The 14,615-nt window shown below is 38.9% G+C and overlaps 1 protein-coding gene and 1 pseudogene across 2 annotated transcripts; one reads left to right on the top strand and one right to left on the bottom strand.

Moving 5' to 3' along the window:
- Nucleotides 1-6,112: 6,112 nt before the first annotated feature.
- Nucleotides 6,113-6,714, bottom strand: LOC125201705 (Oleosin family protein). Its single transcript, XM_048099925.2, has one exon. It carries the CDS (start codon nt 6,671-6,673, stop codon nt 6,203-6,205), a length of 471 nt encoding a protein of 156 aa, XP_047955882.1. The 5' UTR covers nt 6,674-6,714; the 3' UTR covers nt 6,113-6,202.
- Nucleotides 6,715-7,433: 719 nt separating this feature from the next.
- Nucleotides 7,434-12,152, top strand: LOC125202237 (mediator of RNA polymerase II transcription subunit 4-like; annotated as a pseudogene). The gene is made up of 3 exons (XR_016134973.1): nt 7,434-8,638; nt 8,761-9,287; nt 10,637-12,152. The product of XR_016134973.1 is annotated as a mediator of RNA polymerase II transcription subunit 4-like (transcript).
- The last annotated feature ends 2,463 nt before the right edge of the window (nt 12,153-14,615 follow it).

Here is a 14,615-nt window from a genome sequence, read left to right as displayed (position 1 = left end):
AAGGAGATATCGCGTATGTAGATTGGAGGTGTTATATCTCAGCGATGTCAGCTCGCTTTGCAACACATGCCTACGAAGATCCATTAGCCGATCTAAGAAATTTGAAGCAACGAGGAGCACTGCAGCTCTACATGGATGAGTTTGACGAGCTCTATCCACGGGCAGGGATTCGGGAGGATCAGGCTCTTAGTTTTTTCTTATCGGGATTGATGGATGAACTTCAAATGCCAGTTAGGATGTTCAAGCCTACAAGTCTAGCTGCGGCTTATTCATTGGTGAAACTGCAAGAACTCACAGTGAAGGCCTTGGGAATCAAATCAAAGGTGAATGTGAGCGGGGGCCAAATAACTAGTGGTCACTATGTAAGCAACAAACCTCTGGCTGTCACGGCAACAAATTATAAAACAGGGGGGAGTGGGAACACTAATGAAAACAGAGAAGGAAGCAGGTTTGGGTGCGTGCTAGTACTAACCTTACCCCCAAGGAGCTGGATGAAAAGAGGGCAAGAAAGGAGCGCTTCTGGTGCACCGAGAAATTCACACCAAATCACCATTGTGCTCGAAGAAAATCCTTTGCTATACAAATGATACAACTAGAGGAAGGGAGTGGAGTGAGTGAACCAGCAGAGGAGGCTGAGGAGGCAGAAGAGAATGAGGAGGATCTGCAGCTTTCCTTACATGCGGTGTGGGGAAATGATGGGCCTCAAATCATGAGAATAAGGGGAAGTTGTAGGAGGAGACCCTTGAAAGTATTGATTGATACCGGAAGCACACACAATTTTTTGAGCAGCAAGGTGGCTAGTAGAATTAAAGGAGAACTGAAACCAGTAACTCCAAGGGCAGTTGAGGTGGCCAATGGGCAAGTGCTGCAATGTTCTGAGAAATGTGAGGAGTTGTTGTGGGAGATGCAAGGGTTTTCATTCACTGCAGAGGTTTATATCATACATCTGGAAACTTATGATCTTATATTAGGTGGGCAATGGTTGTCAACTTTGGGAGAAATTTGCTGGAACTTTGACAAACTGAGTATGAACTTTGTGCTTGATGGGATTGAAGTGGTTTTGCAGGGGGAGTCTTGGCCAGCTAAGGGGAAGCAACTGCACAGCTTACACATTCTAAACCAGCATGAGGCAGATAGAGAAGAAGATAAACTAAGTTTGCTGGTTCCCACACTTGAGGTTCCCTTGGAGAGCTGCCACAGTGTAAGTCTGGAAGAAGTATGGCCCAAGTTGGATGAAGTTCTAGCTTCTTTCACTGATTTATTTGAAGAACCTAAAGGGTTGCCCCCACCCAGGGAACAAGACCACAAGATTACTCTGAAGCAAGGAGTTGATGCCATAAATATAAGGCCCTACAAATATGCTGCAAAGCAGAAAGATGTCATAGAGACCATGGTGAGAGAGATGCTAACTTCTGGAGTGATAAGGCATAGCAATAGCCCATTTGCTAGTCCTATAGTGCTTGTGAAGAAAAAGGATTCCTCATGGAGAATGTGTGTGGACTACAGGTCCCTTAACTCCGTTACTATCAAGAACAAATATCCAATTCTAGTCATAGAGGAGTTGCTGGATGAGTTAGGTGTAGCAGAATGGTTTTCTAAGGTTGATCTGCGTTCTGGGTATTGGCAAATTCGAATGGCGCCTGAGGACATAGCCAAGAAAGCTTTTAGAACTCATGAGGGGCATTATGAATTTTTGGTTATGCCTTTCGGCTTAACAAATGCTCCTGCCACCTTTCAAAACCTCATGAATTCAGTTTTTCGCCAGTTTTTAAGGAAGTTTGTTTTGGTCTTCTTCGATGATATTCTGATATATAGCAAGAGCCAACAAGAACATGAGCACCATCTGTCATTAGTGCTGCAAGTTATGAGGGAGCATCAGTTGTTTGCTAAGAGATCTAAATGCTCTTTTGGTTGTAAAAAGGTGGAGTATCTGGGACGTGTAATCTCCAAGGAAGGTGTAGCTACTGATGAGGGGAAGATTGAAGCTGTGAGGAATTGGCCCAGACCAAAATCAATCAAGCATGTGAGAAGCTTCCTTGGGCTCACAGGTTATTACAGAAGGTTTGTGCCTCATTATGGTTCTATTGCTAGGCCCTTGGTAAATATTACAAAAGCAGCTGGGTTCAATTGGTCAGCCGAGGCTCAGCAAGCGTTTGAAAACTTGAAAAATGCTATGATATCAGCCCCTGTGCTGGCACTTCCAGATTTTTCCAAAGATTTTGTAGTGGAGACAGATGCTTCCGGATCTGGTATTGGGGCTGTTTTAATGCAAGAAGGACACCCCATAGCATACATCAGTAAGGCTTTATGTCCTAAGTACTTGTCTTTATCTGTATATGAGAAGGAATTGTTTGCTATCTTGTTGGCTATCAAGAAATGGTACTATTATCTTTACAGCAGGAAATTCGTCATATTGACAGATCACCAATGCTTGGATGGCCAAACTTATGCACTTTGATTATGAGATCAAGTACAGGAAAGGAGTGGATAATTCGGCTGCTGATGCCTTGTCAAGGGTCCCTGAGACAATGGTTTATGCTCTGTCTTCTCACATAATTCCATTGGAGCTCATAACTAAGATCAAAGCTTCTTGGTCCTCTAATCTTTTTATACAGAAGTTGCTTGCTGAGAAACAACAAGACCCAACCTCTCATCATAAGTTTAGTTGGGTAAATGGGGAATTGAGGAAGAATGGCAGACTTGTAGTGGGCAATGATCTACATCTTAAGGCTCAGATTCTGACTTTATTTCATGCCTCTGCTTTGGCTGGCCACTCAGGTTCTTTAGCTACTTACAAGAGGATTTCTTCCATATTATATTGGCCGAAGTTAAGAAAGGAGGTGAGGGAATTTGTTAGGTTGTGTGTCACTTGCCAGCATTATAAGCCTGATAATTCTCCTCCGGCTGGGTTATTACAACCTCTCCCATCACCATCGGCTATTTTCACTGATCTCACGATGGATTTTGTTGAGGCTCTCCCTCTATCGCAAGCGAAGAATACTATACTTGTGGTAGTTGATCGCCTGAGCAAATATGCTCATCCCTTTCACGGCCAAGGACGTTGTTACGGTCTTCTTGAACTCTGTTTTTAAGTTACATGGTATGCCCGAGAGGGTGGTTAGTGACAGGGGTGCCATCTTTGTGGGAGCTTTTTGGAAGGATTTCATGGCATTATTGGGAGTGGAACTGCAATACTCTACAGCTTATCATCCTGAGACCGATGGTCAATCGGGGGTAGTGAATCGTTGCTTACAATGCTACCTACGTTGTTCAATGGGGGGGAAACCCCACACTTGGATGCATTGGCTGGGATTAGCCGAATACTGGTATAACACATCATATCACTCGAGCATTAGGATGACACCTTTCGAGGCGTTATATGGATTTGCTCCCCCCATTCATGTTCCCTACTTGCCCGGTGATTCAAATGTTGAGGCTGTTGATATTGCACTGCGTGATAGAGAGGACATGATCCAAGTGTTGAAGCTTAATCTGCAACGTGCGGCAGATAGGATCGAAGAAGCAAGCTGACCATGGGAGGAAGGATAAGGAGTATGCAATTGGTGACTGGGTTTGGCTCAAGCTGCAGGCATACCGTCAGAAATCTATTCGGGGCCAGCATCACAAATTCGACCCTAAATTCTACGGCCCTTATCAAATCATCGATAGGATTGGTAAGGTGGCTTACAAGTTAGGCTTACCTACTACTGCGACAATTCACAATGTCTTTCATGTGTCGCTTCTGCGCCCAGCAGCTGCTCCTACGACACCGGTGGTCGATCTACTCCCTGTTTCCCATATTAACGACGCAATTCCTCAGGCTATTCTGGAGCGGAAGATGGTTAAACGTCATAACCAGGCTGTAACAAAGTGGCTGATTCATTGGGCCGGGCAGTCGCCGGCGGATGCTTCTTGGGAATTTGCGGATGTGGTCAAGGAACGCTTTCCATGGTTCCTTGGGGACAAGAAACCTTAAAGGGAGAGGTATTGTTGCATGCATGACCCATTCCACACCATGCATGCAACATGAGGATAGTGCATACGTCTACGATGGTAGCGGTGTACAATCTTCGTCGTATGAGTAGAATTATAATAAGTGAGAGGATCAATAAGGCACATGATGGCACATGGCATATTCTGAGCTGGCGGGTGAGGTGGTGTGATGAGCTGGATTGGCATGGGGCACGTGATTTAGGAGAAGTATAAATAGGGAAGGACCACCACCTTTAGAGAGCATGTCGAGAGTGTGAATGTGTGTGTGCATTGGGTCGTGGATCCATCGCATTGTTACTTTACATTATCGTTCGCATTATCTTTGTAATTTCTCTTTGATTCATCGTAATACACTTCCTATTATTGAGTCCCTTGCATTTACGTATCAATTGCTTGTTGTTGTTGATTGTTGAATCGTGGTTGGTGGGGTGTGATATCGGTCACGATTGGGCGATCTAGAGCTCGGGCCGTATCACTGCGTCAATTGACCAATCCAAAACTCCAATAGTTCAGAAATCACAGATCCAACAATGGAAGGAAACAGTAAAGGAAGAGGTAAATTATTAGGGTTTTGGGTACTGGAGGTTGCCAAATTTTCAGTTATTTGAGAGAAAACTGAAAAATTGGTTGGCGGTATGGATTGCGGATTAAAGGTAGCAATTATAATTATTAATATCTCCATATTTTATGGAGTACTACTCTACTATATTGCGACAAGAAAAGTCTGCAGAAGCTTGTTTAATAACCATGCTATATAAATTTGAGGGCACGACCTTATCTTATTTATTTTATTTTATTAGTTACTTGTTTAGCTAACATATAAATTTAAAGGCACGATCTTATTTTATTTTACTTTTTTTATATATATCGTTTTGTAGGAATGTTCACGAGTGGTCCACTTTATTAGTAATAATAATAATAATAATTAAATACATATTTTAAGTGCGAAAATAGTGAATAAATTAATATATTATTCCATGAAATAATAGCTGGATGCAATAAAATTACAAAAGGGATGGGAGTACTATATTTTATGTATTTTTACATTTTTTTTCCAAATATTTTTACCTAGTAGAGGGCTATTCTGATAAAATTTCATACCCAAATAAACCATATACTTAATATCTAAAAATTAAGCTTAGAAAGATTTGTCTAACCATCATGAGTGGCTACAAAGGCGCACCTAATTCACCTAATTATGATTCGCGAAGTCAATGCTGACCAACAGCTTTGTATATATATGTCATCATGCATAACATGATAGTCGTAGCTGACCAACAGCTTTGTATATTAGTCGTAGGTAAAGGAGTGACCGATTGGGGTGATGAGGACGCCGGACCTAGCTTCAGTGTAGCCCGCCAATCTCAGCGTACACCACCCCAATTCCAAGAGTGTATTTGTCAACAACTAAAATGTGCAATGCACACGAAACGTGTACATTCAACGCCAATGAAATGTAATTAAAGAAATTTAGACCCATAACCATTGAAGTTTGCTTGTACTTGTTTATTTCTCTCTGTAACTATTTTTTTTAGGGAGTAGTTTATTTATCTTTGTAACTTTTTTTGTTAATATTATGTACGCTTCAATATTGTGTTATTAAATTCATGTTATTTTGCTTTTTTTCTAACTCCAAAACTTAAAAATGATGAAAATGGTGATAGAAGTTGTGGCGGATTTTGGGGCTAGGTGCTAATATAGGTATTGAAAAGGGAATTTAAAATGATGTTGTGACATGTGAACATTGGAAAATTAATTGTGGTGAATTTTAGAGCGGGTTTTCTGTTCACTATGATGGTGCCCCAAGGCCATAACATACTGTGTACTACTTCCTCCGCCCCACAACGACAGTCACACTTTTGCCATAAAATGGTAGGTACCCCACAACGAGAGTCACACTTTTGCCATGGTAGATATCACATTACACATATTCCACTTTCTTTTCCATCATATTATTGTTTAAAAAATTTCTTAAAATTCATGCTCACACTAAATGTGACTCCTAATATGGGAGGGATGGAGTATATCATACTTGATAGCCCCATCATATTATTTTAGAGTTTACCTGAACGCCATAGAATCATACAAATAGAAAATATATAGACAATGAAACCTCAAATAACAAAAACAAAATATATATAGTGATTAATTTCAGCAGTAAAAAAGCTCATAAAAATTGTAAAAAGCACACATAAACACACGCACTTATTCACGCACTAGGTGCAGCATCCTTGACCTTACTCTGCAAATACCCGCCATACTCAATGGCATAATCCTTCACATGCCCCGCCGTGTCGGCAAGCCTGGTCCTCGCGTAATCAAACCGGTCTGAACCGGGCGGGTGGAGCCCCCTAAAATAGCGGTAAATCCAGGAAACCGCTGCAACAACGGCGACACCGATGCCAAGGAAGGAGAGGAGGCCGGAGATGGTGACGAAGATGAGGAAGCCAATCGGGAGCCATATGGGGCTGGAGATGATGATGAGGGGCGCGAAGAAGATGAGGACGAGGACGGTGGCGGTGAGGGTGAGGCCGGAGAGGAGGAGGAGGATGCCGCCGGAGATGACGAGGGTGGCGAGGCCGACGAGCTGGGAAGAGTTGGGGGCGTGGGCCCTGAGCTTGTGGAGGATGGAGGTGGGGGCGAAGGCGGGCCTTGTCGTTGCGTACTGCCGATCGGTCATTGTAGTAAGGAGTAAGATTTTAGAGAGAGAGAGAGAGAGAGAGAGTGGGGTGAGGTTTTATGATCGGAGATGAAGGTGGTGACGCGTGTGGGCATGGGTTCATGCAGAAGAACACGTGGGGAGTGTATGGCCGTTTTAGGGTTCATCTATACATCCTGGTTTGGATATTGGTTGCTATACAATATTAGTACTAATAGTAATAATTTCAGAACTAACTTCACTTATTATAAATTAAATTAGTAATATAAGTTTTTTTACTCTTAAATATACTCCACTAAAATAATAATTTAATAAAAAATGTATTTTTAGTTACAATGATATTAATGTGCTTTTTTTCAAAATCGCATAGATAGATAGTAGTACTATAATTTAAATTTTTTGGATCTAAAATTGGGGTGTACTTATCTTCTCTTGTGTTTTCTAAATTCAAAACGTGTGAGTTTTTAATTGTAAATACTACTCCATGTTTTAATTCATATAAGTAGGTAAAATAATAAAACCATTAAATATATATCGAAATAAAAAGGTTTAAAGGTAAATTTATGAGATTACTTTAGTGGGAGTAATATTTAATTTTAGCCCAAAACTAACTCACCTCCATTTCGTCTCCGCCTGAAGCCGACGCCTCCTTCAGATGACGCCTTGAGCCTTCACCCCCAAACACCTCTCATCCTTTTTCGATTTCGAATTTCAAATTCGCACCCAAAACCACCGGTTTCGAAAATTCTTGAAATTTGAGGTTAGTTTCTTCTCCTAGAGATATTAATCTTATTTCTATGCTTACCATTGATGCCTAATTCGAACAATTTTCTTTCTAAGTAGCGGATAATGAAGAACGAAAATTCTCCCAATTTCTAACTTTGAATTTCGAAATTGTTTCTGTAAATTGGTGTTTGATGAACCCGAGGATGGGTTATATGCATGAAGTGGTAATGGAAAACTGGATCTTAATTTCTTTTTGATAAAACTGAACATTTATGGATCGGATGAAGATGTCATTCTGGTTTTATGCTTATACGCATAATTGCTATTATTATCGGATGAAGAGTGTTTCTGCATTAGATTTAATTTAATTAATTATTCTGACTCCAAGTTCGTAATCCTTGCATTTAGAACTAAAACTGATTTAATTATAAGTAATTATTTGTCAAACATGAATGCTGATCTGATTTTGATATGTGCTGAATATAAAGTTGATTGATATGTGTCAATATGATTATATGAAGTCGATTGACTTATGCTGAATATGAATTTGATAATTGAATTAAATGAACATCATTCTGTTGGTACTACTATGTAATCTGGTAATAGTATAAAATATGGCCTGAATATATTGAATTATGATTTATTATTTGGGAATGAAAGAGATGTAAACATATGTGTTTCTGTCCTGATCTTGAGTTGATCTTATGTTGATATTGTCAATGGAGTTCAAGAGTACATTAGTTTGTGTGTATTGATTTTTATCATCTTCTTTCTTTTGCTATATTTGAAGCATTTTGGTTGTTCAATGTAGACCTTATGCTGCTTTCTGATATCGCATAAAGGTATGTTAGTATTGTTGGAACATTTTAATATGGTCCAACATAATAGTCTAAAGATTGTATAATATTTATGGCTATTTATTGATTGAACCGATTACGTGATCTACTAAGGTTGTATAATTTATAGGATCAAACGATTATCTATAAAAGTATGAGGACTATTGTGCTTATACTACATTGGATGACTTTAATTTTGTTATGGATGAAATTAAAGTTATAATAAAGTTAGGGACTTATTCTCTAAATACATGGTTATGGTCCCCTAGTGCAACTCTATAAATAGGTCAATAGATTCTCATTCCTATTGATCAGACGTATCAAGACTCTACAGATTACAGAGAATCTGTGAGAGAGCGTTGTCACTTGGAAGACTAATTTCCATACTTCAGAATCATCAACAACATCATGAATCTGAATCCATGTACGCTTCCGCTTTATGTTTATCAATCGTATTCGACATGTGTGATTTATGTGATGAATTATGTGAATCATTAATTTGATTCCAACAAGTATGGCATGTACTTACTGTTGTCTTGTTTGCAGAAGTTCTTCTAACGGGAAAATATTCAAAAATGCTACAAAGTATTCCCCACCAGATTGTGCAGTCCCCAGCCAGGTTAGGCCTGCCAAACCCCAACTCGCCATCTCTTCAGAACCCTAATCCACCTAAATTCTCAACTCAAAACTCACAGACGCAACAGTCCCACCAGGCACTGAATCAGTTAACGGCTTCTGGCGTCTCATCAATACTCCTTCCTCTCTTACCACCCCTGCCCAGAGCGCAATCTCTTCTCCTTCAAATGGCATCTCTTGCTTCTAAACTGTTTGAGGTCTCGCCTAATCGCCCACATTGGATTAGTGCATTTCGAGCTTCTCTGCCTTCTTTCCTGTCTTCGCAAGCACAATCCCCAATACCTGCTCAGGCAGACTCTGCTCCCTCTTCTGCCAAAGAAATCATCACCCAACTCACAGCCCTTCAGATGCAGCTCTTTGAAACCGTTGCTGAACTCCAGGAGATACTTGATCTTCAAGATGCTAAACAGAAGCTCACCCAATGTTGTCAAATAGCAGCTATGGCGGGGATATGGCGCTATAGCATATCAGTTTTTAATGAAAACGCCATCGCCACAACGCTAAGCTATGGCGGGGATATGGCGCTATAGCATATCAGTTTTTAATGAAAACGCCATCGCCACAACGCTACATGGCATTTTTCTGTGGCGGCCGCCATGCCCGCCACGACCGTGGCGCCATGGCGCCACCATATCCCACCATGGCGGTATTTTAGGCCAATTTTGACTTTTTTGGTGCTAATTTTGACTTTTTAATGAGGCTTTTTACTTTTTAATTGAATTTTGCATAGGACCAAAACTAAAACCAGCCCACCCAAACAATTCTAACTCATTTAATATTTAATTAAAATGAAAAACTAAACCTTAATTCAACCAACGGCTACTCCTTCCACAATCTGCCGCCCAGCCACTCGCCGTCGCGCCGCCGCCGCCTCCATAGCCCAGCACCCTACAACCGCTCCTATTTACAATCTGCCTCCTAAACCCCACTCAGCCACCGCCTAGCCACTGCCCCCCCACCCCCGCCTCCTCCTACAACAGCCTAGCACCTTCCAGCAACAGCAGGATAGGAACAAGCTTAGTGCAACCGATGGATTTGATCCTATTATTCTCGATGATATTGATGAGTGCAATGAGTGGCTAGTTGGGGAGTTGGATGATGATGATGATATTGATGGTAGTAATCATTTGGTTCATGATGACGATGATACACTTGATTGGAACATTGTGTATAAGGCTTCGGGTGTTGGAGAGCCTAGGACATATACTAGGTCAAAGAAGAGGAAAGAATCTTCTACATCTAGTTCAAGTTGTCTTAGAGTTTCTAAGAAAAAGGAACCTATCATACCTAGAAAATGGAAAGGGAAAGGGAAAAGGCTTGAGCTTGTAGATGAAGAATTGGAAGAGGAAAAATTTGAGGATAGTGTAAGTGGAGAAGTGGAGATCAAGAGGATGAAACAATGGAGGATTAAGATGAAATGGATGCCGATGATAGTGATGATAATGAACTAGAAGACTGTTGAGCTTGATGATTGATGTCTATTGAGCTTATCATGGTTTTATGTTTTGTTGAACACTTGAACTAAAGACTTTAATTACTAGACTTTTATATAATTGCTTTCTATTTTATGCTTTATTACATATTTTTAGAGTTTTTAATGTTATATTTTTATTGTTTTCTAATTTTTTGAATTATATATGAATATATAAATATTATTTTATATATTTAATTAATGACCGCTATATCCCGCCATACCGATACGCCATATCCCTGTGGCATTTTTCGGGCGAACCGCCATGGACCGCCATACTGCTTTGACAACATTGAGCTCACCCGCGACACCAAGTCCAAAGACGCTTCTCTTCTTGCCTTTGCCAACAAACTTGAGGAAACCAAACATGTTCTTGACATGCTCGTTGATGATTATTCTGACTACCGTCGCCCTAAAAGAACCAAGTCAGTGGATGATGCAGACGATTCCTCCAAAACTACAGTCGAGACTCTGCTCAAACTATCAGATATACTCTCCTATGCACATAAAATCAGCTACACTACCTTTGCACCTCCAGAATTCGGTGCTGGACAAGGTCCTCTCCGAGGAGCACTCCCTCCCGCGCCACAAGATGAGCAAATGCGTGGATCACAGTTATATAACTTCGTTGATCTGGACATTGGGTTTCCCAAAACAGAAGAAGGTAAAGAGAAAATCACCGACGCAATCATTGAAACCCCTGCTGCACCATCTGCGGAAAGCAACCCACTGGCAAGCTTATCAACAATTCAAGGCTTGAACCCTTCTAAGCTAGTCGCGCCACCAGGATGGAAACCTGGAATGCCTGTGGAATTGCCTATCGATCTATCAGCTCTACCTCCTCCGCCTCCCGGGTGGAAGCCTGGCGATCCATTGCCCCCGTTGGATGCTCTCCCTCTTCCACCAAGAGTCAAGGAACAGCCAAGGCCTGGCCCCTCCTCCTGGTCTGGTGAAAGCTCCGGAGCCTATCCAGGTACGGCACGTGCAGCTTGATATTGAGGATGACAGTGGTGAAGATTTTAGCTCTGATGATGCCAGCTCTGAGAGTGAAGATTGATGGTTGATTGAAGGTTTAGAAAATGGCGTTTGTATCATTTATGGTTGAAGTTTTAGATGGTTTAATCTCATCCTCTTTCCATCAGCTACTCAGGAATCTGGATAATTGTACTCTTGTACCAGTACCACTTTGCTGTGTATACAAATTTCATTACTCTGAGTTGCCCTTGGTTGTCTCCTACGCCGCTGAGGCTGTTGAGAAAACCAGCGCCATGCTCAAAGTTCTGAAGCAAATTTGAGCTCATCAAGATGCAGAGAAGGCGAAGGACAGCCAGGGTATCCCTGCAGGTGAGGGGAGAATGCGCAATCGCAGACATTTCTAGGAAGGGCCTCTCGTTTTCTACAGAAATGAGGGGGGCGAAACTTGTGAAGGTTTCCAAGACTATTCCAGGACCTAAGGTTGCTCATGTTTCTCAACTCAATCTGTTGAAGCTTGCAGCGGGAGGCCACCTTGGAAAGTTTGTCATCTGGATGAAGTCGGCATTTGAGAACCTCGATGAGATTAATGGCACCTTCTTGACTTGCTTATTTGTCACTTGGAGGAGGAAGTTTCAGCGATCAATTCTGCTGGTACAAGACCATGGAAACTGTATGAGTTTAAGAACTTCACAAAGTGGTTGGTTGCGTCTCAGTGATTGAAATTTCGAGTTCAAGACTCTTATAGTCTTTACATTAATCTGGAACTCGTATGTTCTGCTATCAATAGTTTTTAATGCAAAATTGCTAAAATATGAGACATACATAGTGGAAAATGAATGAAGTTTTGTTAGTATAAGACAGATCTCATTAGAGAGGCATATTTCAAATAAAACATGGCTATTTTTTCTATACGATAAATAAAAATATGTTTATTAGTAATTGTGAACGGAAGGAACATTTATTTTAAATAACCTAGAATTGGTGCGTATTAAAACAAAATAAATACTAGGAGTATATATAGTTGATAAAATTTTGAATGCGTGTGGTTTAAATCTCACATATTCAATTTTTTATATCTCATGATTAAATATGTAATCCATTATATTTGGTTCATGAATTGAATTCCACAATTTAATCCTAAATGTATAATCATATGATAATTAGTTATAATCATTTCGTTTTAACTAAAATAATCTTACAACTTAACCTTATACGGATAATCATATACTAATAATAATTAGTCATGTCAACTGAACGGCACCTTAATTTCACCGATAGCTCATCTGGTCTTCATTGCAATTCAAATTTTGGCTTGAAGAAAATTCACATGACACCATTCCTACGACACCATGGTAATATTTTTATATATGTTCGATACCCAGTTTTTCGATATTGTGACATTATTATTGAACTTCAATTAAAAAAATTTGGCCCAATTCGCCATAGAAAACGTACTATAGCTGGATAAAAGATTATTTTACCCTTTAAGCTAAAATAATTATTTTACGCAACACACCAAAAAAAATAATAGTACTAGAATTCTCCAGTGAGTATACTCGAGAAGATACCTCAATTAAAAATCATTTTAACTTTTTGTTTGTTTTGTGGAGTATGAAAGAGCCCAAATTAAAATAGGTACTGGTAGAAATACTCTAATATCCATTAAATAGCTGTCATGTCTCTCTTTAACAAGTTTATGTTTCTATGAAAACGACAAGATTTTTACATCAAGAAGTTATTTTTACTGTTTATCCAATTCGTACTTCATTACCGTATTGACATGTGACATATTCTTAAATCAACATATTTTATACGATTACACTCGTATGCTTTTAATAGGAGTAAACTACACCATGTGATAAATCTTCTTGATAAATTCTATGCATATAAATATTGATTTGTGTTAAAATGACAACACATCTTAAAATGACACTGTGACATCACATATACAGTAATATTATAAACGCTATACAGCAATATTATAAACGCTACACAGCAATCTATAGATTATTGTATAGTGTGTTGGATATTGTTGGCCAAGAAAAATTATTGTATAGTGTATACCATATTGCTGGTCGTCTTTTTTAAGTTTTTTTTTTGCCACGTGGCAGCTCTTATTATTCATCCACATATACAAATAATTGGCTAGGAATGGTGGTATGGTGTTATTTTAAGAGGTGGTGACATCCTAACACTCCCCTATAAATATATACATATATATTAAAAATATAAATATAATGCCAATTCATAATTTTTTTTGACATCGAAAAGTTGAATTGTTTTGCCAACTCATATGGCTGGGCATGGTGCATTCTAATTATCATGGCATATGATTCAATAACCAAATGTACTACTACTAGTAGTATCTCTTAATCAATCATTTTTTTCCTTTATTTGCATCTATACTTATTATAGGGAAAATCCAATTCACATACTATATTTTACTATATGTAGATTTACTTGTAAATACCCAAAATTATAAAGATAGTTGTCGTATTTAATAAGCGAACGTGAGAGTAACTAAATATATATATACATCGCCTTTCATATGCTAAACTTTTCCGAGTTTGGGATGATAAAAACCTATCAACATATTTTTCTAATAATGAAAAGTATTTTCATTTAAATATAAAAAAAAGTTATAGATTGCTAAATAATGCACAAACTGACTTAATTTGTGATTTTAGCTCAAGTTTTAAACATTTCAATAATATCTCTATCTTTCGATGTGTAGCAAATTGTACGTTCCTATTTTTTGCCAATTCAAAATATTGGCTTAGCTGCTAATAGATATTTATTACTACTACAAAATATTGTTGAGATAGATATTTTGGACGTATTATACTCCTTCCGTTCCACAAAAATATGAACATTTGGAATGGCACGAGAATTAAAGCACAATTGGTAAATTAGTAAAAAAAAAGATAGAAAGAAAAAGTAATTATGGAGAATGAGGCTAATATTATTAGACTAAAATACATTTATCACAAAATAATTTAAAGTGGAATACATTTAGATGGCAATTGATTAAGTGAACCTATGCATACTCCTATGGATTTGATCAGATAAATAAATATTATTCCAGATTTTTCTTTTGTAAACGGAAACTTACAACTGTCGTCACTTCACCAGTTGATTAGAATCTTGTAGCCAATTATCCTTACTCGAGTTTTGCATAGACAATATACTATCAACCCCTAAATCTAGGAAATAGAAAATATCATATAAAGAGAGACAAAAAAATTTTAAATCCAGTAGAGGAATTTTTTAAATTTTATTTTATTATTACTATTGATTCCACTATTAATAGATCGCTATG

Source organism: Salvia hispanica, chromosome 2, assembly GCF_029641045.1.
Source record: "Salvia hispanica isolate PSC_SH4W2 chromosome 2, Shi_PSC_v1, whole genome shotgun sequence".
Lineage (NCBI taxonomy): Eukaryota > Viridiplantae > Streptophyta > Magnoliopsida > Lamiales > Lamiaceae > Salvia > Salvia hispanica.
Note: the sequence above shows the minus strand (reverse complement) of the source record. Positions and strands in the feature narration are given on the sequence as shown.